Raw genomic sequence first — 26585 nt, 5'->3', positions numbered from 1 at the left:
CATGCAGAAAACGAACGGTTGTAATGACCCTGTATCGACAAATTATGGGGAAAAAGAGAAAGAGCGTTTGGGGGGAAATGCCAGCTTCTCAGCAGCAATTGAATACTGTGTATAAGGCGCCCTGAAAATGCTTCATACAGTGGCCCAGAGCTTTGAGAGGAACAGGTGGAGCGCCCTCTGCTGGCCGCATTCGACTCACAGGAAGACGGAAGCGAATGAAGTCTAGTAAGACTCTAGATTCATCATCGCATAGAGAACAAGGACATGGGAGCGAGGATTTGGGGTTATGCTTTTTGTAACTAGCCAGGAATATATCTTAAAAATTGTCCTTTAAACTATACACAACCTAACGCTACCTGACGTACGTCTTTGCACTCGTTAGATTAACGTCATCTTTTTATCGACACCGTCATAAAAATGGCATTAATTTTGTTCTCCAGATGTCGGACTCCGTGGACGACATCGTCTAGATTCAGAAAAGGTAACGTTAGCTAACATTAATTGTTTGTTAAATTGTGATTCTTTATGTTGTGAATGTTCTGTGGTGTGTAGCTGTGATGGTTAGGATAATATTCCACATGTGTCATGTATTATTCGTTGCCTTGTATGTCAGATTCAGCGAGACAAACCACAGGGCTAACTAACGTCCATAGCGTATTAGCGTTAGTAGGCTACGGCTAGCTAGCTAATTTAGCTAATAACGGTAAGATGCCTGTTACATTTAGACCTACTGTTACGTTTGGTTTTAAGATTTTTTATATGTGTGTAACTAATGGCCACGACAAGTTGTATTTATACCTAGCTAACTCGATAGCTATAACTTAAGTGGTGTGTTGGCTCACCTTTTAAAACGTTTTCTGCGTCTTCTTGCACACTAAAAGTTAGCTAGCTGTGGTGACCTTAGATCCTCAGCTAACGTTGCTCAGCAGTACTTGATTAAGCAGTCTTAACTGCTGAAACTCGTATCTTAAGCAAACATTATCTAGCTAGCCAGTATAGTAACAAGATTATCAGATTGACGAACTGAGCTGGGTATTTAGCTAGCTAGATTTAATCTGTTCGACCCACAAAACAACCGTGCGTTAAGGGCCCGTCACAGCTAAACTAAATTGGCTAGCTCGTAGGCAAAAACTTGTTTGACAGTAGCATTACCAGCCGGCGGTCTGACACGTGCTGGGTGTTTAGGACCATATTATACTGTGGTTAGCTAGCTAGCTATCCTAGCTAACCTAGCTAGCTAACCTAGGTGGGTGATTTCTAACTGAAACTGTGTTTTTAAAAAATATTGTTAGTAAATTACATTCAGGAAATGTTTTTTCTGGTTTTAATTTATCCTTAAAATATGTGAAGATTAGAGCATCATATCATTGAGAGAGAATGAAGCCTGATGTTCAGTGTTCTCCAATCAGCCATTAAGGTAGGCTGCTAGACTGGCGAGGCTAAGTTACTGTCCTAGCTGGTTATGTAGTTAAGTGTTTATTTAATAATTGCTGTGAAATTTAGCGTTAGCTATTTTAGCATTTGTCTTCTAAAATCCACGAAATCCGTCATTTTTGAGAAACTAGCTCAAGGCAGGTAAACTGATTCATGACTCTGATTGGTGGAAGCACTTGAGCCAGCAACTGACCAATCAACTTGCCCAACCCTGGAAAAAATAAGAGAAAAAAATCTTCTTCTTATTGTTATTGATGTTTATATGCCCTTCATACGTAATAAATCAGACACAGGCTGCTGACATCTAGAAAGTTGACATTAAACATGACTCAAATTAAAATATTGGAACAGCAGTTTCACTTAAAAAGAAACATCAGTATAGAAGCAGAAGCTGAAGTATGAGACCAAGTCAAAGAAACTGTTTACACAGGCTTGCATAAATCACTTCGTGTTTGTTGTTCTGCTGACTGGTGGAATAGACTTTACTGTAATGTGGATTCCAGAATCTTATGCTCTACACCCTGAGTTAAGTATGATAATGATTAGTCAAAGACCTATATCATATTACATCATATTATAGTTGTCTTGCTCTCTGTTTGGGTTTCTCTGAGGCCTTATTCAAGCTGCTGTTATAATGTGATATTCACGCTATAATAGGTGCAATGTTACACTTATTCCTTGGTTGTCTGTTAGTGATTATGCCGTGTAAGCATAATTATACAGTACTGTTAGTAGGGTACATTGCATTACACACAATACATCTTAATTATAGATGTTGCTCTGAGCCTAGGAAGTTACTTGACCTTTGGTCAGTTGCCTGAAATGCACTCTGGTCTTCCACATCTTGAAAAACGTTGCTATAAGCCAAAAGGCCAGAACCATTCCTGAATATGGACAGGGACCTTAGGTTGATTGTCATGCCAACCTGTGTAAACACCATGTTCTAATGCAGTGCTTACCTCTGCAGGGTGGAGGTAAGAGTCCTGAGGACTGGGACAAAAGAGCACTAGATTAAAAGTCAGGGCTTTAGTGTTACATTCTCAGTGGAAATCTGAAGATGTGGTCCCCATGGCAACAGGAAACCAAGCACCACATATCTATTTAGAACTAAGTTAACTAGAATATCACTGTTCAAATATTTTAAGCCTTTTTGGACTCATGACTCTGTTCATGGTATAATGTGGCACTATCAAACCCTATTAACACATGTTTTATCCATAAGCGTTCAAGCAGTTTACCAGGATGAGAGTATATGTGAACACAAGCGTGAATGTGTGTCAGGGAAGTTGATCTGGGAAATGACTTGCTGTGAGTTAGCACCAGACCTGGTACTGTTGCCAGTAATGCTTTCAGACTCTCCAGTTTAGCATCAAAAGTTTTTCTAATGTCACAAATTGGTCTTTGTGAACCCAGCACCGAAAAGCAACAATATCAGTTGTCTACAAAAGAAGTTATTAATTTGTAAATCAGCACTTATCTATAAATCCACACTCACTGTAGGCTGTTTACGCAGCCTTTTGTTCCAAACAGAGAGAGTTTAGGTCATGTATGAACCTGCTGGAACCAGCAGTGTTCTCACAGTGCGCTGCAACTGTGAAAAGGAGGAATCTGCCAGCATCTAAACCATTCTTCCAAAGCAGATAAGCACTGTATTACCAGAGCGGCAGAGATTTTCAGCCATGAGTAGGCTTACCCTTAGGACAGTGGGGCAGAGATCTTCTAGGGCCAGATTCAGTAGGGGAAAGACAGGAGACAGAACAGGAAATGAGCCTTGAAGAGGCTAATGTTGTCCTGATAACAGTGAGGTTAGGGTGCAGTCAGGGTCATTTGGCTAAGCCAAGACAACTATTTAAAACGGACTGCTCTTGATTTTTAAATTAAAATTCCTTGTTAAATTTTCGTGGAATAAATATTCTTGCTGCTTTTTTCAGGTTTGTGCTAAATTGATAAAGAGCATGTATGGACAGAGAAGGAAGCGGTGTAGCTTAAAATAACATGGAAAGGGTGTCTTATGGAAAAATGACTACACTGAGAAAGCTGAAAGAGGACAGTGCTGGAGAATGGTTATTATGGATAAAGAGACACTGCTCAGAGAGGCTGTCTAAGCAGGCACAGCATATGCTCAGCACTACCTTTAGTTTGAGTGTCCTTTCCCCGTTTTCCATTCTTGTATTTAAATCAATTAGAAAACCACTCAGTTCATTCCATTTTCAAATGTTGTTTTTCCGTATCTAGTTCTTCCTTGCACACCCTAGTGGGACAGGGTGAAGCCAGGTGTTTTAAAGCCTTTGTGACTTTAAGAGATTGTTTTCCAGTTGGAGTTTTGACCGTGCTCTTCTTACCTCATCTACTCATGTTAAAACTAGTGAAGGAGGATAATTGCCTGAAGGTCATTTATCCTTATGGATTCTAAAAGGCAGCTTTTCAGTGGATATGGTAGGGTATTGAGGAAGATGTAATGTTTGTTTTAATGTCTTTCTATGATAGATATATTTATGCAATCAATGATTGCTCACACTTTAGGTAATTTTGGTAATTGGAGTCTTAAGGAGTCTCAGACATTACGAACATGTAACATCTGACATCTTTGTCTGTGTCCTCTTAAAACAATTGTAGGTTCATTAATGTTGAGAGCAGATATTCAGTACGGGACAAATTACAGCAATTGTGTTGTAAAGGTCTTTCTTGACTAACACACCAGTCTCAGTTGCATTAATTGCTATTGTGGTGGCCACTGTTTTGTGTGAGTCCATGTACTCGATGAACATGCATGTCTTACACACCGACATGGCACACCCTCACCCTCTGTCCTGGTACCTCTGTGTGATTGGTGAAACAGCCAGAGAAGAGTCTCCAGCTCTCTATTGAAGCATCAACATTTAATAGTAATTACATATCATTAGTATACACTGATTGCAGTAAATTTGGCAAGCAACTTACCAGAGACTAAACCATTAGGACAACAAACCATTTAATGCTTCTCAAATGTGCTGAATGAATGTACATGGACATTCATTTATATTTCTCTCTTACAAGTAGTGGTCTGCTGGCAGCGATCTCTAGCCAGCTGCATCTTCTTGAGGTTAAGCGTATGAGCGTTAAACAGTTGGTGGCCTTAGCTCCGTCCTTACCCACGCCGAACACTCCAGGAGGGAAAGCCCAAGAGCAGGAGGCTTCCCTCACCGCAGGACACGCAGTCCGCGAGGAAGGCTGTCATGTCTGACCTGCTGCTGAAATGGCACAGCTGAAGCAGGGCGTGCCTGAAACGGTGCCTTTAAAGTTCTGATAAACTCCATGTACTCTGTGTTATTTCATGCTTTATCGTTACATAAGTGGAACTTTCAAGGTTTGATTGCTCTAACTTGCACATTTGTCTCTTGCATTTGGGTGTTAAAAAAAATTCATTTAATTTATATATTTTTCACTTTAGAGTCATCACTGGATGTTCAGTATATTCTAAGCAACATTATTGTTAATTGAGGATACATACCTTTCTGGTATTAAGTTGACCAGTAGACAGGGGATAACCTTGGTCATCTTTGGCTAAATCAATGTACTAAAATGACCAGTATGGACAAGTTCTGATTTCAGAGATAAAGCTATTTTCTTTGTCCCTTCTTAATGACATTGATACATTTTTAAACTTAAACAAATTTTTAGTATTCTTTTTTTTTTTCATTCTGTTTTTTTTTAGTACTTTCCAGCACAATATAAATTGTCATTTTGTCTACCAATGTGACATTACCCAGGACAAGGAAAACAAAAACAAAAGTAATGGCGCAGAAATTGCTGCAGTGCTACTCTTTAATAGTCATATAAAACCCCATAACCACCCCCACACACTCATTTTAAATATTGTCATAAAATAATCAAACCAGAAATTGTGTGACAGTGAACATATGGCTAAGGTTACATGAGGAGTTATTGTGTCTGTCACAGCTGTCATTTATATAAGTTTCTGTAAAATTTTAAAATGAAAAAGTTCAAGCTGGGTAAAGCTAGAAACTCTGGCGAGAGAGAGCTAGTGCAGTGTCTAATCTGTGAGCAGTTTAGTGAAACTTAAATCTTTGATTTTAGGAGAATAAGTCTAAGATGAGCCGCTTATAAATCTGCAATTTTATTTCCAAGGCTACAGAAAAAGCAAGCAAGGTCAGTCAAAGCTGCTGTCAGATACACCTGTTTGAAAACCATAGAGCTTCTAGCATGGCACTATTTTGAGGAAACAGGTTTTGAGGAAACGGGTGTTTTGAGGTATGGCACTCTATTTTGAGGAAATTTGATTTGCTGCTTTACTGCAGAGGTGATTAGTGTATTTGAGATTCTTTACCGCACTGTGGTTAAAAAAAAGTGGCGTATGAGAGTATGATTTCTCCTGGGAGCTGTGGCACTAACAGCTAACATGGTTTCAGGCAGTAGTGTCTCACTGTATAGTACTGAGAGCGTCTGCCCTGGGCGCCTTCTCTCCTGGCACCTGTGTGGACAATTTATATTTTTCCTGGTGTTTGGTTTTAAGGTCACTTCTGTGTCCTTACCAAAGGAACTTAACCTATGCTGACTCATGACTGACGTGCATGGTCGTTCTTAGCATTATGCCACTGTGGCCAACCAGGGAGGCTCACGCACTAGTCACTACTAAATAACAATGAAATTGTATTTTTGGTTTCAACTTAATTCCAAATTCCTAAATACAGGAAAAGGTCATAATACCACCAATCACAAAGCGGCAGAACACAGCAAAGCCAATCAGTATACAACAGTTTCACAATGAATGTTGCACTGGTGCAGTCCTGTCTTCAGTAGGTTCCTGCAAAACTCTAGCCAGCTCCCTTCCATTTCTTAAGGCTTTCTGCATGGTTTTTTAATTCTGTGGTGGTGGTAGAGGCCGTGACATTGAAAGCTCACCTCATGTCTCTGTCTTTGTGTTACTGGCAGCTGGTTTAATGATAGTAACGCACAAGTCAGTGCTTCTTTTGTTGTATGTTGTTTGGACATTTGGAACGATGTCAAAGCAAGATCTTGTTTTGGTTTTCCATGGATCAAATGATTCCAATTCTCACACAATAAACTATATTCTTTTCATGCAAATACCTGTCTAGGTCATAATCAAAACACTAGCAATTTTAACTGAAGGACAAAGATGACAGTCTACAGGAACTGATTGCCGAACAGTGATATTACTGTTAATGTAAAGAAACACTAACAGTAATATGGATTTAACTGATGACTCTGTTGGATTCTTAAGTCATGTGTGCACCCAGTCTAATTCCTGTTCTCAACTCTTTCAGGGACGCTCACAGACGGAACATGTTTCAGTTGTGCTGCACTCCGGCTTGCTGTGAATAGGTAACCAAATGAAATTTGGTCCACTAGCTGATTATATTCCCACCTAAGAACCCAATACACACCTCAGTGAACATTCAGTGAAGTCTGTCAAGGGTTAAAAAGACCATTCACTTTAAATCCAGCGTGCACAAAGATATTTGAACGTCATGGGCTAAATGTTTTTGGAAATGATTAAAGTGGTGGGTTTAGTGGTGAAGGTAGAGAGTGCACTGATGTGGGGTTCTCTTCACAGTCCTGATGTTCTTGGTCCTAGCTGTGTGGCTTGGACACCGCTCATGTCCTTGGACCACGCCCCCCCGCATCATCGCCCCTCGGCGAGCGCGCCTCGCCTCCGCTGCTCCATCCTGATACCTGACCCCGCCCTACCCCGCCATTCCTTCTCCCATTGGACAGCAGCTTGGCCCTGGGCCTCAGCCACGCGTGGCATGCACACGACGGGCCGCCTCTGCGATGACTCGAAGGTGGAGCGCTCGCTGCGTTCGCTGAAAGACCGGAACAAGAAGCTGGAGGAGGGCGGCCCCGTCTACAGCCCGGCAGTGGACCTGGAGCCCGCTCGCCGCTCGCTGACGCAGCGGGTCATTGATGAGGTCAAACACTACTACCACGGCTTCCGGCTGCTCTGGATCGATGCCACCATCGCTGCGCGCATGCTGTGGAGAGTGCTGAACGGACATGCCCTGTCCCGGCGGGAGAGGAGACAGGTACACACGCCCCACGTTTCCAGTGGTCTCTGTCTTTATTGTGCAGTGTAAGCCTGGGTTCAGCTCAGCAGAAGCCCCGTGCAGTGCCCAGTCTTCCCCCCCCCCCCTTCCCTCTTCTCTGCTTTACCTCCTTGCCGTCTGTCTTCCTGCCTTCCTTCCGTTCTTTCTCTCGGTCCAGACCTCTGCTCTGTCCGGCTAATGATCGACTGACCCGCAGAGTGCCTCTATCCTGGCATGTTGTTCCGAGTTAAATCCCCTCTCGGCTCTGCGTGTCTGTCTCCTGGCCGGACGCACGGTGGATATCGCGGTAATGTCATAGTCCTTTGTGAGCTGCATGCATTCTGACTGAGGTAAGAGGGAGGTTAGCTGTGTCCCCACTGAAACACACACTAGCTTATTGTCACATCGCACTCACCATTAGCATGGTGTTCCCCTCCCTCTTTGGTTTTAAATCCAAGCAAACTGCCTTATTCCATTCTTGGTAGTGACTTATTTCTACAACATTACCAAGGAGTCTAGTGAGAGCGATTCCTTTAAGATCCTCTCTGGCAGATCTTGTGCTTACACTACATCTCCTAGTCTCACTCTACATGTTATGTGTGAGATCATATTGTTAGTAAACATTCCTTTAGCGACTCTGGCAGATACCGTGCTTACGTAACACTGCTTTACTCTTTGCATGCCGCTAATGTCTGACTATGTCAGTCTTTTAGACACGACTTGCTGCCTGTTCCATTCCAGCGAGCTCTCTGCCGAGGTCGTGTTTATTAGACATGCTGCCCTTCCTCCAGAACACTCTTCAGGAAGTACTGCCAGATGCCTCCTCCTCTTTGTGACTCACAGCAGTGATTAGATAGATTAAATAGCTGCTGTCTGTCATCACTCCACAGCAGTTACACTGGGTTACACTCTTGGTTTTGGTTTCACCTTCGTGAAGATGAGCAAACTTCATTGGCATAGTATCAGATAATTATCAGATAATTGTCAGATATTGATTAGTAACACTGTAATACAAAGCAATAACATTAGTGAGCACATAACCTTGAGCACCTTTGCATTAGTGGAGAAATACAATGTTATAAGTATTTAACACCGAAGCAAATGTGCATTTTAAAAATTAAGCAGGAATTTGTATCTTGTTTTACATTAAAATGTAGCAAATTATGTGCTTGATTTACAATTAATAATTGCCATTTAAAAATGAACAGCACCTTTGTGGTATGATATAAAATCCTCACACTGCGTTGTTTTAAACTGTGACACTAAAATGCTGGCACTCATGTCCCAGAGCTTCACTGCAGGTAGTTTATAGGAGTGGATTCAAGTAGATTAACGCCAGAGTTACTGTAGCACAGAATGTAAATGCGTATTGTAACCGCCCCGTCCCATAAGTCCTTCAGCCTTCATGGGGGCCTCTCTTTAAGAAAAGCAGGTTAAATGGCCTCACACATGGTGCTGGCCTCCGCTGGCATCTCCTCCATCTCCCTACTGTTCCTCCGCCCTGCCGCCTCACACATGCTCATTCGCGTCCAGGCTTCAGGCTTTTGATTTGACGTCACTTCTTATCCATGCCCCGATTCCTCCCCCTCCCTCTTTCCTGCTAAAGCTATCCAACCTACTGCCTTTCTTTTTCCTTCGTTCCTTTTTAAAAAAAAAAAACAACCCCAAACCCTCCTCCCACCCCCACCGGGGTGATATACATGTCAATAGGGACAGCACAAAGGTTCTTTTCAGCATGGCTGGCTTTGTTCTTCTAGGACCCCTGACTTGCAGGTGGAGAGAGGGCGAAGGAACCTTCTTCTAAAGCCGGACTTCTCTGACACGCTTGTGGAGTCCAAGTTTCAGTTTGGGGCGGTCAGGGTTTCACTCGGGGAGGGGCGGCCACTCGCTTTCCTCATAGCTCTGGTCGGTCAGTGCTGTTACTAACTGTTACATCATTTATGTTGGAGATGAGTGGAGATTTCGTCCAAAGAGGGCTAAAGAGGACAACCATGCATGATGGGGAAGGAAGAGAGAGAGGAGGGGGTGGAGACCCTGGGGAGGAGGGGGTTGGTGGGATAGACGTTCTTACTATAACCCACCCCGCATCTCTCCTGAACAAGTCCCTCAGATGGTTCTACGGCTGGTTGGGGAAATGGACACGTCTAGGAGAAATTCAAGAGTTTTTTTAAAAAAAATTTTTATGTTCAGTACTTGTTTCTGTGTTCATATTCTGACCATCACTGGTTCATGTCTGTGAAAATCATGTGTTTGGCTTTTGGAGCTTAAATCAAAGTGGGTATTAGAAGGTTAGCAGTCTTTCCTTGTATAATAGACATTTATCTGCTATGCTGTGTTTAACATACTTGTATATATTTGCCCTTTTCCAGTTTCTGAGGACGTGTGCTGATGTATTCCGGCTCCTGCCCTTTCTGGTTTTCATCATCGTTCCGTTTATGGAGTTCCTCCTACCCGTTGCTCTCAAGCTGTTCCCCAACATGCTCCCATCCACCTTTGAGACTCAGTCCAAGAAGGTACAGCAAACTTCCCCTTGCCACTGTTCTCAGAACATTACCTGTTGTGATTGGGTCTTTCTGTACCTGTACTGTCCATGGCTTCTGCACGGAGCAAAAATGGATCGTAGCGTATTTTTGTGGTGTGAAGTAAGGGCAGACGGTCTCGTCGTGTGGATTGTCCAGGTTGCAGTGAGCCATCAGCAGTATGTACTGTGTTGCAGGAGGAGCGGCTGAAGAAGGAGCTGAGAGTGAAGCTGGAGATGGCCAAGTTCCTGCAGGACACTGTGGAGGAGATTGCTCTCAGGAACAAGGCAGACAAAGGCAACGTCACCGAGGAGTTCTCAACCTTCTTTCAGAAGGTAAACACCAACATCCCGATAATGGTGATTAGTCAAGACAAGTCAGAGGCTTTAATGGACAATATGATGTTCCTCGAGGACCCTGACACAACACAAAACAAGTGCAAACCACACATTAAATAAGAAAGAGGACCGATACCTAGATTGGACACGATCAGAACTTTTGAATCTTCTCAGCATCGTCAAACATTTGGCACATATTTTATTGAGTGTAGAATGTCATGAGTCATCAGAGCAGTAAATGTTCATTTCCGAAGCGCTACATTGCCCCTGTGTGGCCATACTGTAGAAGTTCCCCATTAACACAAGTCTGTCAGCTCTATCATTTTGTCAGTCATCTCTCTCTCTCTCTCTTTCTCTCCTCCCCCCCCCCCCACCTTGGCAGATCCGGGACTCTGGCGAGAGGCCCAGTAACGAGCAGATCATCCGCTTCTCCAAGCTGTTTGAGGACGAGCTGACCCTGGACAACCTGACGCGGCCGCAGCTGGTGGCTCTGTGCCGGCTGCTGGAGTTGCGCTCCATCGGTACCAACAACTTCCTGCGCTTCCAGCTCCTCCTGAAGCTCCGCGCCATCCGCGCTGACGACAAGGTGCCCGGCCCCGCCCCCGGCTCCGCCTCCCCTAGTCAACCCCGTGCACCGTGTGACGCTGCGATCTTGTGCCCACAGATGATCGCGGAGGAGGGAGTGGACAGCCTGAATGTGATTGAGCTACAGGCGGCGTGCAGGGTGCGTGGCATGAGGGCCCTGGGCGTGACGGAGGACAGGCTTCGAGACCAGCTCAAGCAGGTAACGCGCAGCGCCCACCCGGGTCACGCGGGTGCCGTGCTGTAGAGGGTCACCACAGGAGTGCCCCAGCGGTGGTGATGCCGTTCGCATGTGTGTGTGTGTTTTGTCAGTGGCTGGAGCTGCACCTAAACCAGCACATCCCCACGTCCCTGCTGCTGCTGTCCAGGGCGATGTACTTGCCAGACACGCTGTCCCCCACAGACCAGCTCAAGACCACGCTGCAGACGCTGCCGGAGATCGTGGTAAGTGCAGTGCTCCTACGCCTGCCATGCTGGGGTGAACATGAGAGCGCAGACATTTAAACAAAGTGGGAAGTCACACACCGAGGCCCTCTATGATGACGTGTTATTTACTCAGCTGGTGTCGGAGTTTTTACTCCACGTAAGTTGGTAAGGAGCATAGCGAATCACACTTTTTGAGGCACGATGGAGCAAGATTTAGACTCTGGCATATGGAAACCTCAGAACCTACTGCTTTGTTACTGTCTCTGGAAGAAAGCGCTATATTTGGCAGAGCTTATAATTTGCATATTTTGAAGAAATCGGTGGTGGTGGTGTGGATATGGAAAAGTGTGGAAATGTCTCCCGTGTTACTTCAGTATTAGTATAGCTCATGCTAATTACCTGTTGGGTGGGTGTGTCTGTCACCAGGCTAAAGAAGCCCAGGTAAAGGTGGCGGAGCTGGACTTCTCTAAGGTGGATAATAAGACTAAGGTGGAGACCACGCTGCAGGAGGAGGCAGCCATCCGTCAGGAGAACAAGGAGCGGGAGCTGGAGAGGCTGGCTGATGCTGCCGAGAGAGCCAAGGAGCAGGTGAGAGTGCGTGGCCTTCACTGGTCCAGGGTCAGCTTGTCCATCACTCTCACTGCCTTCTTTCAGTGTGGCTGTGCTCTTCTGAGAACAGTCCTAGCTGCTATGACTTCACTATTTTCACTGCTTGTAACTTTAGGACTTTTCTGTTTGTTTAATTGTTTGGGAATTTTGGATTAATCTTTGTGAGATTTTTGCATGAGTGTATGATTAATGATGCAGCATGCCTGTATGATTAATGATGCAGCCAGGTTTGGGAGCACCAGTGTAAGTGTGTAAGTGTGTAAGTGTGTGTGTGTGTGTGTGTGTGTGTGTGTGTGTGTGTGTGTGTGTGTGTGTGTGTGTGTGTGTGTGTGTGTGTGTGTGTGTGTGTGTGTGTGTGTGTGTGTGTGTGTGTGTGTGTTTACAGGCTGAGCTGGTGGATGTGAAGACAGACATACAGGCAGACACTGAACCTGCACTGGCAACTGTAGACATGGCCAACCAATCAGAAATATTAAGAGACACAGCACCAATGCTGGAAGGTGTTAAAGTAAGGAGCATGCGTACACACACACACACACCGGTAAGCCCCAGGTTTTGTCTGAATTAGTTCATTGTTTTTAAACAGCATGACTCAGCATCAGCACACCGATCCTACTCACATAAATTCACTCAACACTGCTGAAGTTAATCGAAACTTTTTGTTCTCTAAAGGTTCTCTGTTTGCTGCAAAGGTAAACTAATTAATTATAGGAGTGTTTACATGCATGTACGTTATTAAAATACAATCACAAAACTGTGGCAGAAGGTAAATGGGAGATCTTGCTGCTGAATTTATGTTCCAGCTCAGGCTACACCATTCATGTCAAATCCACAAAAACACTACAAACATCTTAAAACGTGTGTTTATAGGTTCATTAATGTACCATTGAACGTCTTTAATTTAGGCTGGTATTTGAACAACTACAAGACTCAATATTTATATATACACCATGCTGTTGGTAATTAAATTCGTGAGTTCCTGTGGCTTCAGTTAACTGACTGATTTCTTCAGGGTGTGTGTGTTGTTTTCTTCGTGCTGCGTTCAGTGGCAGATGTTATGTACTGATCTGTCTTTCCTTCAGGGAAAAGCTTGCAGGCCCATTTGCTCTTCATACCTCTCATCAACAGTCCTACTACATAAAATGATTGATCTAGAAATGGATTCATGTCTTGATTTTGTTTCCTTACCGAGTAGCAGTGAGGGTGTCCTGAAGCGCAGGGATATCTCGTGTGGCTGTTTGCCTTTCTGTCTGCTTCACTCTGCTCCTCTTTAGTGTGTGTGTGTGTCTAACCACTGACCCTGTAACCCTGTTACGCTGTTAGCCCTTTATATAGGAGACCTGCTGCTTTAGCCAGCGTAGGACGTTTGGGTCTTTCCCTCTCTGCTCAGGAACTCCGCCTCACTGCATGCTGAACTGGGCGGGCGGAGTTGCGTTCACTAAACTATGATGTTTCGACTCTGCAGGGTGAAGAGATCACCAAAGAGGAGATCGACATGCTGAGTGATGCCTGCACCAAACTGAAGGAGCAGAAGAGACTCCTCACCAAAGAGAAGGAGGAGCTGGAGGAGCTGAAGGATGATGTGCAAGAGTATAGTGAGGTGAGGTCGAAAGGCACTCTGGGAGTCAACCCACGGGAGGAGGCGGGCTGTCTTACAAACAACACTGTGTCTATATGACCGTCAGTGAGGTTTAGCTGCATTTGCAGCTATCCCACCCTAGGGGGCACTCTCTCTCCTTGGCGGCATTGTTCAGTTAATACCTTAATCAAACTGGGACTAAACTAAGTAAGTGATCTTCTCTAAAGAGGTTGAGGTATTTATTAGGACTTAAAGGATACGTCATAAGCTGTGCTGCTGTGCCTCAGGACCTGGAGGAGATAAAGAAGGAGCTCTCCAAGACGGGCCAGGAGAAGGAGGTGGAGGAGTCGAAGGCCAGCCAGCTGCTGTCGCGCCGGGTGAACCGCATGATCGGCCGCATAGACAAGCTCGTCGGCGAACTGGAGAAAGACAAGCAGGTGCTGGACGGGCAGGCGGACACGGGGACAGCGCCGCCTGTTGGGTAAGAGAGGAAGACATTTGTTCGGTTGCCTGAATGTTCGACATGTCTGCAAGAACAGTCTGTATGCAAACCGAGGTGTCTGTGTGTGTCTTCTTGTAGTGGGTAGGTTATGCAGGCTAGGAAATCATGGAAAATGGGTTTTATTTATGGTCCTCAGTAAACCTGATGTCAGGTTAAAAACATACATGGGGTTCCTAGTTGAATTAATAGTTCCTTTTTATTTTTTATAGATTGTTCTTTGAGAAACATAATGACTTAAAAAGGTAAGAAAAGGAGGGTTGGCATCTATGGGGTCTCTTGCCTGCTAACCGTTAACATGCATACCATTTGTCAGTTCTTCCTGATTTTTTTTTTCTTTTTTTTTTCTTTTTCTTCTTCATTAATTTATCACTTTCATCATTAATTCAGCTTGTGATCTGATAACTGGGAGCTATTTCACTAATTGTACAGGTGGATTTAATGAATATCACACAGTTGCTTCTCAACACCTGTCCTAGGAGAACAATACACTGCTGAGTTTACGGCTTTCTCTGCTCCTGCCTTCACTAAACGTTTGAGGGGTCGCAGTTAGACCCAGTGCTCTCCAAACGTGTGTGTTATAGCAGAGAAACGACAAAGCAAGGTGCAGGCATCTCTCGGTGGCTGTTGAGAACCTTGGTCATGTTAGATAAGCCCGTCTTGATTTCACGCTGCGGGAATTTTTGGTGCTGGTGATACAGATCAATAAACCCTAACGTTTAAGTACAAGCACTTTTAACTAGTCCTCCATTTTTCTTTTGCTATCCCTCCTTTTCTGGTACATTGATCAAATGCAAAAAATGTGTGATTTGATTAGATTATTAGGGGTTTACGTAAAACACAGTATGTTCTAAATTCTGCCACTCAGAATAGTTACATTTGTGTGGGATGGTTATTAAACAAACATGGTTATTAAATCACAAGTTACATAGATGTATAGAAGTGCACTCTGTGTTTGGTGAACCCAGCGCAGCAGTGGCAGTAGATAATTGGTTCATTAGCCAGCTCGCCCCCCCCCCCCAATCTTATTCCCTGTGTTGGCAAGTAACTGTTTCCTGTATGCAGTATGTTCCTCTCCTGTAGTGAGAACCTGATCAGCATCAACGAGCTCATCTCCATCATGAAGCAGATCCAGAACATTCCGGAACACAAGCTGCTCAGCATCGCCGACGCCCTGGACGAAAACAAGGACGGCAAGATAGACATTGATGATGTTATCAAGGTAACAGGAGGAGACTGTGAATCAGAGGAGACTAAAGACAGGGCGAGCAGCATGTGCTTTGTATGCATCTTGCTCTTTTTTGACCTCTCGAGCACTTCCTGTTCTCTCCTCTCTGTACTTTGTGGTCTGGAAAGTGGGGCTAACAAGGCGCCTGTCTCCTGGTGTGTCTGTGTTAGGCAGTGGGGCTGATCGACAAGGAGGACATAGACATCTCCACGACGCAGGTGGCCGAGATCATGGCTTTGCTGCAGAAGGAAGAGAAGCTGGTCGAGAAGGAGAAGGCCAAGGAGAAGGCCGAAAAGGAGCAGGCAGCTAAAGTCCAGAGCTAAGCCCTGCTTGGCAAGCTTCCCCCTGGGGGAGGAGCAGGAGCAGGACACTGGAGCCACTGGTGCTGGGGCTTCCCTGGTTTCATACTTGAAAAGAAATGAAATTATATACGTTGATTACTTTCACATCACCCTCTAACCATTAGAGGACAGTTGTGTTGTAACAGTTTGTGAGCTGAGTCACTTCTGTGTGTGTTTGTTTGTTTGTTTTTTTGTTTTGTTTTGTTTTGGGGTTTTGTTTTTTTTGCAACCCATCATCCTCACCAGCATTCTGCTGCTGCTGCTCTCATGATGTTCAGTTGCCTTTGTGTTATTTAAATCAAATTCTTTTTACTTCACACCGGAATTATTAGGAAGAACAGTTGACTGTAGTTCAGATGACCCGTGAGCATACTGTTGTATCTGTCCAATAACCAAAGAGGGTGAAATTACAAAGGTACTGCAGAGAGCTTGAACTCAAGGCGGTGAACTTTTGCTCCAGTGTACAGCTGCTCCGGACAGATGTGGGATCTGGACCAACTCCCTACATGAGTTTAGATTTGGCTGCATGCGTGTAATGAGCTCTTTGGTGTTATTTTCTTATTACTGCATTGTGTCCTTATGCAAACAAAACCTCAGTGATTGGGAGGAAAAAAATATCTAGATTTTAAAGATTAATCATTACACAGACAAAATTTCTCCATTCAAATAATCTTTATTATTTGGAGTTCTTTTCACCTCTTACTGAAACCTAGAAGAATAGTTACACATAAAAGTATAATTAGCCTTGGAACAAACGCTAGCTCCGGACTCCCTGTTTTGCTATGCTGTGCTGCAGTATGTAACTGCACAGGAGAGATGTGCTTGAAGAGGGAGTGTGTGTGGGAGTGTGTGTGGGAGTGTGTGTGGGAGTGTGTGTGGGAGTGTGTGTGGGAGTGTGTGTGGGAGTGTGTGTGGGAGTGTGTGTGGGAGTGTGTGTGGGAGTGTGTGTGTGTTCACACGGATGTGCCTGCATGTGTGTTTGTTTGGATAAATGAAGATGGAGAGCTCTACTCAGTGCATACGGGGTCAGCGCAGGGCTGGGCTCACACCCAGCATGGTAAGGCCAGTCTGGGTACAGACAGTCCAAGGACTGGCTAAACACGCACTCCATACATGGAGAGAGTAGTGAGCAGAAGCAGAGCATGTGTGCATGCAGCGTTCTGTCAGCTTGTAGCGTGGTTGCACAGGGCACACTAGACAGTAAATGCATCATTCTGAGCCCTAAACGTCATACAGACAGAAGAGCGTCTGACCCTAAAGCCCTGTCTGTGTTCCGTCAGACAGAGAAGAGAATCTAAGGGAATGAGGCTATTGGAATCGGGGTGCCTACTTCAAATATTCTGTTAGCTATAGCAAGGCACAAAAGTCAGAGGTCATTCTTCACCACAGTACCAGCCTGTGTTTATGCAGCATCTGTCTGTGTTAGCATTTAGGCCTTAGTAAACCACTTGCATGAATTGCTCTGCGCGTTCTAATCTCATTTGATTATGGTTATGGATATGTAATGCTCATGTATGATTGCACTATGATTAATGCTTTTTATTATGATTTGGAGGAGCTGAACTAGACTCAGGTACATTTATGTGATGTATCTCAAGATCAGTGGGGCAGGGGAAATCGGGAGGCGATTTAGAGCAGCACAGTGGATCCGAGTGGAAGACTTGGATTTTTTGAAAGTGAGAGACAAGTTTCTCAAGCTTGAACAGGCACTGTGTGGTCGCCCTGCTGCAGTGTAAAGCTAGATCATTGGGCTTTTTTTAAGACACTGTACACAGGTAAGGCAGAGATCACCTTATAATGGTGCAGACACAAGCATAGGAGAATGAGCCCTAGTGGCGAGGTAAGACTCGCCAGGTCATGGCTACTGTACTGAACCAAAGATCAAGTTTGTTTCAATCCATGGCATTTTTTCCAATGCTGTGTGTAGATTTGTATTACTGACTCATGCCCATATAACTATCCATGTGAGCATTTGCTCAGCCTCTATATTGGCTCTTAGACTAGGTTAGACTAGAACCACAGAGCAGGATCCATGGGAGTTTCGGCCTGTGAAGTGTCTCCCTAAGAGGACAGGATGTAGTCTGGAGCTTGTCTGAACAACAGGAGCTTATGATATACTGAGTCATAGATCTGCATTTCAGCTGATAGCCCTGTGTTAAGCTGAACTGGGCCCTCCACGGCCACTGGACGATTGTGGGAAGGCATCACCGAGTCGATGAGCGGCATGTGTGAAGTATTTGCTGAGCCTGATGTCCTGTATTTCAGCACCTCACATTTTTCTTGGTTAATAGATGCTTAACCAAACAACCAAAACTAGAAATGACATAAACAGCAAAGTAAATAGGCAGACATTAATCCTCTAAATATGGCACCGAATATCCAAAAGTCTCCTTTTGCAACGTTGGGAGGATGCACAATATTTACATATTTATTCATGTCACTGTTGACTTTTAATTCAAGTAATTTATTTTCTTATTGCAGACGTTGCTGAATATCTGAAATATGGCCTGCAGTTCTGTCCTCTGATGTTATTTATTTTTTTAATTTAAAAAAAAAACGAATACGAGGTACAAGTACAAAATAGATAAAATAATCTTATTGTAATCATATGAGAATCATCCAGAAAACAGAGTACCAGTGTTTTGTTTTTTTTTATATAAAGTTTCCTACAACTGACACATAAAAGCTTTTCATTTTATCCAAATTAAATCTAATGTAGATATACCAGTTTGGTTCTCATACAGGCGGTATGAGAAGTGCTGAATAAACTGCAGTAAACTAATCTTCGGCAAGTGTAACATTTCCCCTTTGTATCCAGGCCAACCGTCCATTCGTCCGTATTTTGTTGGGTTTCACGGTTCCCTTTTGTTTCTCTTTCATTCGTTTAATTTAATTCATTCATACTATGTCTTGTGGCTTTTGCCTTTTAGGGCCCTATCTCTGTTGCCCTGCTTCAGCACTGTTGGACTGTAATGTTTGCCCTCTGTGACTAAACTGGAATACCCTTCACAGTCCAGGATCTAATAGCAGAACTCTCTTCAAAAGTGCCCTCCAGGCGTGCCCGAGGTTGATCCTGACGGCAGCGCTAGCGTGCGTGTGCTACTGCGCTGTTTCTAAGCAAACTCGGCATTGTTCCTGGACCAGCCTTGTTGTGTGTTCTGCGTTTCCTGGCTCAGGCTTTACATTCAAACTTCTGTCTTTGGTAGCATATTGGGAAAGCTGGAGCAAAAGTGGGCAGAAACGAGTTCTTAAATCACGTTTCATTGGGCAAGGAGGGTTCAAAAGGATGTTATCAAGCATTATCTAAACAAATGAATGTTTCTAGGAAGAAGGACACAGCTAAATCCTGTGGAAAATAATCCTATTCTGGAGGCGTGTTCTTTTGAGACTTTTTTTTCTTTTGGTCTTATGAACCACAGAGGTTAAGAAAAATGTAATTTGCACATCTTTTAAGATGTTTCTTCAGGAAAAAAAAATAATCTGCTGTTGGAAACAGAAAAGTTATGATGTACTGGTTGCTAAACATGGTGCATTCACATATCCAGACGTGAAAAAGTTTTAAAAAAATAATAAATTGGGCATATGTATATAGAGAACCCCACAGTCAAATGGAAAATGGGACATTACTTTTGGATGGGTACGCCATGTGAGACTGAATGAGGTTTAAAAAAAAAAAAATCAGATTGAAACTAGGCAGGTTTGTATTCTGAACTTTGAAGGTGTATGTAGTGTGTTCTTAAGGTGAGATGATGAGTAAGGTTAACAATAGACCTACTCAGAAATGATCCTTTAGTAAAAATATTAATATGCTATCAGCATCTTACTTGAGTAAAAAGTCTCTCGGACAGTGAGTGAAAGTGAAATGTTTCTGCTACCAACAGTTAAATTTTTAAAAATAAATTTTTATGTCGATGTCCATGTGCTTGTTTTGGTGTGTTAGAAAATGAGCACACCATAGTGTGTATGTATATTTTCCATAAAGATGTGCATAACATGGGTTTGTTTGTTTGTTGGTCATGCTCACGATGAACCTTTAAAACACATTTAAGTCTGATGAAACCAGTTGGCAACTGGTTTGTTCAACTTGTGCAGACTCTTGAAAGCTGATTTTCCTTTAGTGACTGGCAGGTAAAGAGAACCTTGTAACGATCACTCAAATATGTCTTGGAAGGAAATGTGCGGTGAGCAAACTGGACGAAAACACTTCGCATATATATTTGTCATGAAAACATTTTTGTTGGTTTTCATGACTGCAGTGGTAATTTGTAGGACCTTGTAATTTGTCCACATTGCTTAGCCAACCACAAAGAAAGATGACAGCAATTGATGGTTGTCTGTATGTTTGAATTAGTCAAGTAACTAAACAATTGTTTAACAAGCAATAGTTAAAATATTTGACCTGGATTACATGCAGTGGAGTAGAAGTTATTGCATAATAATGACTTAAAATTCAAACCCAGTTTAAAATTTGTAGTTAAGTAAAAGAAATGATTTGTAGTTTGTTACTTTACAGAAGATAATGGCAGCGAATAGCACTGGTTTGCAGCACCGTCGATGGACTATACAGAATTGCACCTCACGTTGAATATGAGTGTTTTTAAACTCTTTAAATGCCTGAAAGACCATGACAGTGCAGCTTGGGCGGTGTAGTCAGTGGCAGTATGTACGCTAAGACTGCTTGAGTTGTTTTTCAGGGGTAAGGTGCAGCAGGCCTTGGGCCAACTTAATGCTGGAAAGTAGGATTCAGATCTGAGGTAGCAGTTGGACCCATGGGAGTACAATAACACTGAATTCACTTATTAGTGGCCAAAGCAAAAATAGTCAAGTTTATGGTAATGAGCTGAAATCGTTCCGTCCATGTAAGTCCACTAGCCAAAAGTATGTAGACAACAGACCATCACACCTAAAGCTGGTTGGAAGTCCCATTCAAGAAACATGGGTGTTAATATGGAGGTGCCCCCTCCGTCTGTTTGCTTTAAGGGCTTCCATTCTTCGGAGAAGGCTTTCCGAAATATTGCGGCGTGTCTGTGGGAATTTGAGTCCCTTTAGTCAAAAAGGCATTTGTGACGTTAGACACTGATCCTGGACTGGCTGGCACTGTCATGCTGCAACAGGAAAGTGCCTTGGTAGCACATAGCTGTCTAAAATGTTTTTGTAAGCCTGTAGCATTAACATTAGTCTTCACTGGCACTAGGCGTCCTCCCCAAAATCCTGAAAACAGTCCAAGGCCGTTATCCCTGCTCCACCAAACTTGGCACTAAGCGCTCTGATGGCTAGTGTTCTTCTGGCATCCTTTTAAAGCCAGAGTCATCTAGACTGCCAGATAGTGACATGCCTCATCCCTCCTGAGAACATGTTTCCATTGCTCCAGAGTCCAGTGGCAGTGTGCTTTGCATCACTCTAACTGATGCTTGGTATTATGGTTTGTGATCTGAGGCTTGTGTGCAGCTGCTTGGTCTTGGAAACCTGTTCCATGAAGGTCAAAGCACACTTCGGTGCTGATGCTTCCAGAAGCAGTTTGGAAACGTAGTTTGCTCTCGGAGTTTGTTCGCTGAATTCGCTGCGCTAGGTGCCATGCTCTCGGAGGTTGTTGTTTCCGCTTCGTGGCTGAGCTGCTGTTGCGTCTAAAAATGCAAATGAAATTTCACAGTACTATCACTTAGTTATCTGGGGCAGATTTAAAATGGCAAAAATTTAACGAGCTGACTTATAGCAAAGGTGTCATCCTATAATAGGGTCACATTTTAAAATCAATGAACTCTTTAGAACAACCCATTCTATTACCAATGTTGGTCTGTGTGCTTGATGTTATGCACATTTAGCAATGGGTGTTATTGAAACACCTGAACTCAATACTTAGTAGGGGTGTTCACATACATTTGGCCATATAATGGAGCTTTGTTTTCTTGTACAACTTTATACATCTCTGGTTTCTCTTCATTCACGCTTAAATATTACACCCTTTACAACTGTATACCAATTCAACGGAGTCAGGTGTAGATTGTAGAAATATGTACCAGTAGGGGGAGCTTTGGTTCAAAATAAGGCACGGCCTGATATTGAAATATCAATGAAGCAGTTTCATTTCCATTTGTGCGATAACAAGTGGACTTGTAAGTTGATTTACGCTTCAGGTGTATTGTGTGAAAAGGTGTAGTAGCAGTCTATAAGTTCCATAAACTATCATGCACTTTATCAATTCATCATTTCAGAGCTACCGTTCCAACAAAGAACTGTGAAATCTGGTCACCGAATGGAATTTGTTCTCGTGACCTTTATCCAACCTACACCAATGCAGCCCCCTCATATATGAGACGTGGATGATGGTAGACTGACAGACATCTGACCCTCCAGCCGTCTGAAGAACCGAACCCATACCTTAAGAATGAAGCCTGTGCCGTCTGTGCACGTCCTTAATGCCAGTGCCATGTGCCAGTAAACTTTGCCCTGTACGTAAACTTGTTGTAGCTGGTTGGCAGGCTGGAGTGCTCTGTTCTCTGTAAGCGGCTTAAGGCTGGGTGTTGACACCTTAAGTTCAACATCTCTTTGCAAACAAGGCTGGCTTGTAAAAGCGTGCGTCACTGGCTGACTCCTCGGGTGGTTTAGGTTTAGGTGAGCAGTGTGGCATTCTACTGAGAGGTTGTGCATGAGGAGTTTTACAGCATTTGAAATTGTTGTTGTACTTGACTGACTCAGATTGAGGAATGCCTCTGGGTACTCAGGAGACACTCAAAATCTCAGTGTTCTCGCACTCTCCCTCTTGCCCTCCCTCACACACACACACACACACACACCCCACCATGTCCTCCTCCTCTTTGTGAAAGATCTGGGCCATGCTGGGGGACATTGGGCATGCGCACCATGAACAGGGATTCTCCGGGTCCTGCTCATTTTCACGTGCTTCTGTCTCTTGCTTTTTTCTCTCACTGCTCTGACCTCTTTGCGTCTGTTTAGATAATGAACTCATAATTTGCTTTAGGTAGTACACAGTGATGTAGAAATGTAATGACAGCAAGGCCCATTTGGTGATGTCACAGAAGATTTGTAACTTTGCATGGATGTGTTAGAGTTCATGCATTTGGTATTAAATCATGTTGAGTTTAATGGGTGAGGAACCTTTTGACATACTATTATGTTTCTTTTCAGTTTCTATTCAGCCATGAATAGAAAATGCTTTACCAACAAAACCAGTCCCAGAGCAGCAATAATGGGTGAAATTATTATTATTATTATTATTATTACTTTTTTTGTTCCTAGCACATCAAATGTATTGTGGTAACGTATTTGAAGACGCAGTATTGTGTACCATTCAGTACTATTCTAGGTCATTTGTGTACATTCCCATAATGCTTCCATGAGCAGCGGATTACTGGGAAATGTGCTTTTGAACATGACGCGGGCAGAAGATTTTAAAAGGCTGATTTATTAGACCAGGCAGAGTAGTAAATCACTCTGCAAAGAAAATGGCTTCAGCGAAGCTGTGCGGACTTGCCAATGTGTTTACCTCTTTGCAGCACAGGCACACCCATTCGCTCACTCTTACACACTTACATGCTCTATGCGCCATGCGGTCCGCCGAGGAGGGTGGGGGTCCTTCTAGGTAATGTTAATGATATCTTACAACGTAATAAATCATCGCACTGCTAGAGACTTTGTTATTGATTTTTGTTCTTGGAGAGAGCGAAGTCGGCGCCCTGTGTTTCTGGACTGACTAACCATGGAAATGCAGGTTTGAGAATGTTAATGAAGCAAACCCGTGCATGGCGTGGACACTGGATACGCGGCTGCCGTCACTCGCATGCCCAGTTTACTCTCTGCTACTTTAAAGGCAAAAGGCGGGTCAGATTAAAGGCAGGAACAATCTCACGCCTCAGGTGAGAGGCCGGAGCGGTACTGGGGTGGACGTTGACTCCCGTCTGCTTCCGAACCGCCGCAGAAAACGGCAACTGCAGCCCGAAGTGAACGTTCATAAACATGACGTTTGACCACTAGGTGGCAATATATGACAGCTTGTATGAAAACACACGGACTTCAAATATAGTTCCTCACGCAGGCAATATATAACTGCTCGTGTCATTTTCTGTTTTTACAGTCCCACTCACACACTACTACATTCAGGGCCGCGCACAGATGCCACCGAGTGAGAGAGAAAAGGGGATTTCTGAATCAGCACTGCAGCTGAGTGTCAGAACAGCATTGGGTCACACATATATGGCAAGCTGGATAACATTACTCCTTGACTGTGACAGTCTGTCATTACTCTGTCTCTGTCCCTAAGTCTCTCTCTCTCTCTCTCTCTCTCTCTCTCTCTCTCTCTCTCTCTCTGCAGCAGACACTGTGAGTTGCAGGCAGCGTCCTGCTGTACTCTCTCTGCATAGTCAGGCTACAGTCTGCCTGTAATAATATTGTTCCTCTTCCTCTTACAAAAACACATCCCCTCTCTGCTCCCCGTTCCCCTTGGTTACTCTGCGTCGCCACGGCGCCTGCAGTCACCAGAACCCTGACACGGTGTCCGGGAAACAGGGTTGTCATGCCAACGGCTGCGGTCAGCAAAGTGAATGCTTTTTGGGCGGTAAAGATGATCTCTGAGTCATGAGAATCCAAAAAAAAGCCGAAAAAAAAAAAACAGATCAAAAACTATGAAAACAAACAGTACCGGTTTGAATAAAGGAAAAAAATTCCCCAAGCAGCAGTTTGCAGGCTCTGAAATGCTGGCTGAGCAAAGACCACTAAACGGGTAGTTATAATACCATTTAGTTCGCTTCCCAAGCCCAAATCGCTATATACACATAGGATGCTTTATGTAAACACATTAAAGTACACACACAAACTCTGCACACACACCCAGGGTCCTATGCGACCGCACGGACCGAAGGGAAGGTATGCGTTTTTGACGTCAATGCTCGGCCACAATGGGCCGAGCCAATAAAGCGGTGGTACAATAGCAGCGCAGGCCTGGAGGTTCCTCCGAGAGGGAGTCAATATCAGCCCCTGCTGCAGCCTCTCTACGCTCCTCAGCACTGCCCCGCCGCTCCCAGGGTCCCGCATGCCGCGGCAGCCCTCGTTTAACGCGTGCTGTTGTAGAAGTAGTTAGGGGTTGGAGCTTAGGGTTCACAGGAGGCAGGATGTCGCGGGGGAGGGGGTTAAGTGAGCGTGCTGCTGGAGTCTGGCGTTAGCTGAAAGCTGGCCTTCTGGCATGGACTGGTCAGCTAAAGGCAGGCGTGAGCGCGGGGGGTGGGGCTGAGGTTCTGTTGAGCAGGTGTTGGGGAAGCTACTCTTTATGATGGTTGAAGCGCTGGCACTGATCAGAGGAATTAGAGAGAGAAAGAGCGAGAGAGGAGCAAGAAAAGAGAGACAGTGACTGGTGTAAAAAGGATTTCCTGGCTGGAAGACAGCTGGTCACTCCCTTAGGACTCATTACTGCTCACAGTCTAGTGGCAGTGTAGTGCACGCGCGCACCCAACTAGGCCACTGCTGCTCATGCCAATGTATAACAATGTATTGAAATCCAATGCAGGGAGAAGGATCTATTACTAAAACATACTAGTAATAGTATGGGGTGGTTCTGTACCTCAGAATTACATGGAAAAGTGTGCTGAAATGAGAAGGCTGTTCAATACCTGCTGAAAGTGTGAAAGTCAGAGCACCAGTAAAAACCTTGTTCATCCACGTGTGTGCTGCAGGACCCATTATCTTCTCTGTTTCCTCCGCATCTGTTTTTGACAGAAGTTAACAACTGTCGAGTCATCTAGTTGTAGTGACACCCCTCCAGGTCTCTCTCTCTCTCTCTCTCTCTCTCTCTCTCTCTCTCTCTCTCTCTCTCTCTCTCTCTCTCTCTCTCTCTCTCTCTCTCTCTCTCTCTCTCTCTCTCTCTCTCTCTCTCTCTCTCTCTCTCTCATTCTCTCAGGCGATTAGGCTGCAGTGCTGTGTCTTCTTTTTCTATTACATGTTAAGATGGTTCCTTAAACCACAGGAGATTAGAATAAAGTTGGAGGTTCTGGTCAAGTATTGGCACTGGTCCTTTATTAGGCTCGGAGTTTATCCTTAAAGGAACATTAATTAAAACTTTTTGCAGAGTTAAGCGTGATTTTTAATGAAATAAGCTTGTCTTTTCGCCTTGATTATACTTCACAAATCTGTCAGTTAACACAGCAGTAGAAAATCTCACACCAGTAAAAGTTCTCCGACTACAGTGGAATACTGGAACATTACATCCAAAGAGCACGTGGCAATAATAACTGTGGACAGACATGGTGGAGCTGTATTCAAACACAGGATGAAAATGTCAATACAGCAAATTATCCGTCTTAGTCCAAACCCGGATTTATGTAAAGCTGCTTTGTGGCAGTGTTGGTTGTAAGAGCACAATACAAATAAAACTGAATTGAATTCTTACTGATTCCACAGACTGTTGGCTCACAGTCTGTTTTGCTCTCTAAGCTGGTTCCTCTCCACTCCTTTTTAAAGACTCACGCCCACTCTGGCCACCCCTGGGGCGGTGGGCGGGGGTGGGGGGGGGGGTGATGATTTAATATTTGCTGGCGCCAGACAAGCTTTGCCCTTTTTACAATCATACTGCTCAAGAACTTCAGAATACATTCATAACATATACGTAGCTGGCTCATTACCAGATATATACTTTTATGATTGTGGAGTACAGGCAGTGCTATGGCATGCTGTATTCTTATTCTGATACTGCCTAGGGATTCACAAGCATATAAGATGACAGTTTGTTTTATATTAAACCAGTGGATTTCCCCAGTAATTCCCCACCCCAACCTACCTGGAGGTGGGCAGGTACAGATCTGTTTCCATGCACAAAGCCAGCAATGCCTGGTACCACTGCTGATGAAATACTATTATGCATTCTATATTAGGTATAATTATACATGCTTTTTGGAAGATGGCCCGTTGTCAAGGCAGCGGTGACTTTGACATGCTAGTGGCGTGGTGGTGAGTGCACCGCTGGGATGAGTGTGTCAAGCA

At 44.1% G+C, this 26585-nt stretch overlaps 1 protein-coding gene across 4 annotated transcripts; it reads left to right on the top strand.

Moving 5' to 3' along the window:
- The first annotated feature begins 216 nt into the window (after positions 1–216).
- On the top strand, positions 217–16479 carry letm1 (leucine zipper-EF-hand containing transmembrane protein 1). 4 transcript variants are annotated; one of them, XM_027029445.2, is made up of 15 exons: positions 217–481; positions 6720–6777; positions 7031–7478; positions 9848–9991; positions 10195–10332; positions 10718–10921; positions 11000–11119; positions 11230–11361; positions 11770–11931; positions 12338–12460; positions 13418–13552; positions 13819–14012; positions 14243–14275; positions 15096–15252; positions 15429–16479. In XM_027029445.2, exons 1-15 carry the CDS (start codon positions 418–420, stop codon positions 15579–15581), a joined length of 2265 nt encoding a protein of 754 aa, XP_026885246.2. In that variant the 5' UTR covers positions 217–417; the 3' UTR covers positions 15582–16479. The 4 variants fall into 4 exon arrangements, with proteins under 4 accessions (XP_026885246.2, XP_026885245.2, XP_026885244.2 ...); XM_027029444.2 differs by having other exon boundaries at positions 7010–7478; positions 15114–15252; XM_027029443.2 differs by having other exon boundaries at positions 7010–7478.
- Positions 16480–26585: the final 10106 nt, after the last annotated feature.

The sequence above is a fragment of the Electrophorus electricus genome, chromosome 11, assembly GCF_013358815.1.
Source record: "Electrophorus electricus isolate fEleEle1 chromosome 11, fEleEle1.pri, whole genome shotgun sequence".
Classification (NCBI taxonomy): Eukaryota; Metazoa; Chordata; class Actinopteri; order Gymnotiformes; family Gymnotidae; genus Electrophorus; species Electrophorus electricus.
This window is presented reverse-complemented; position numbering and strand designations above follow the sequence as displayed.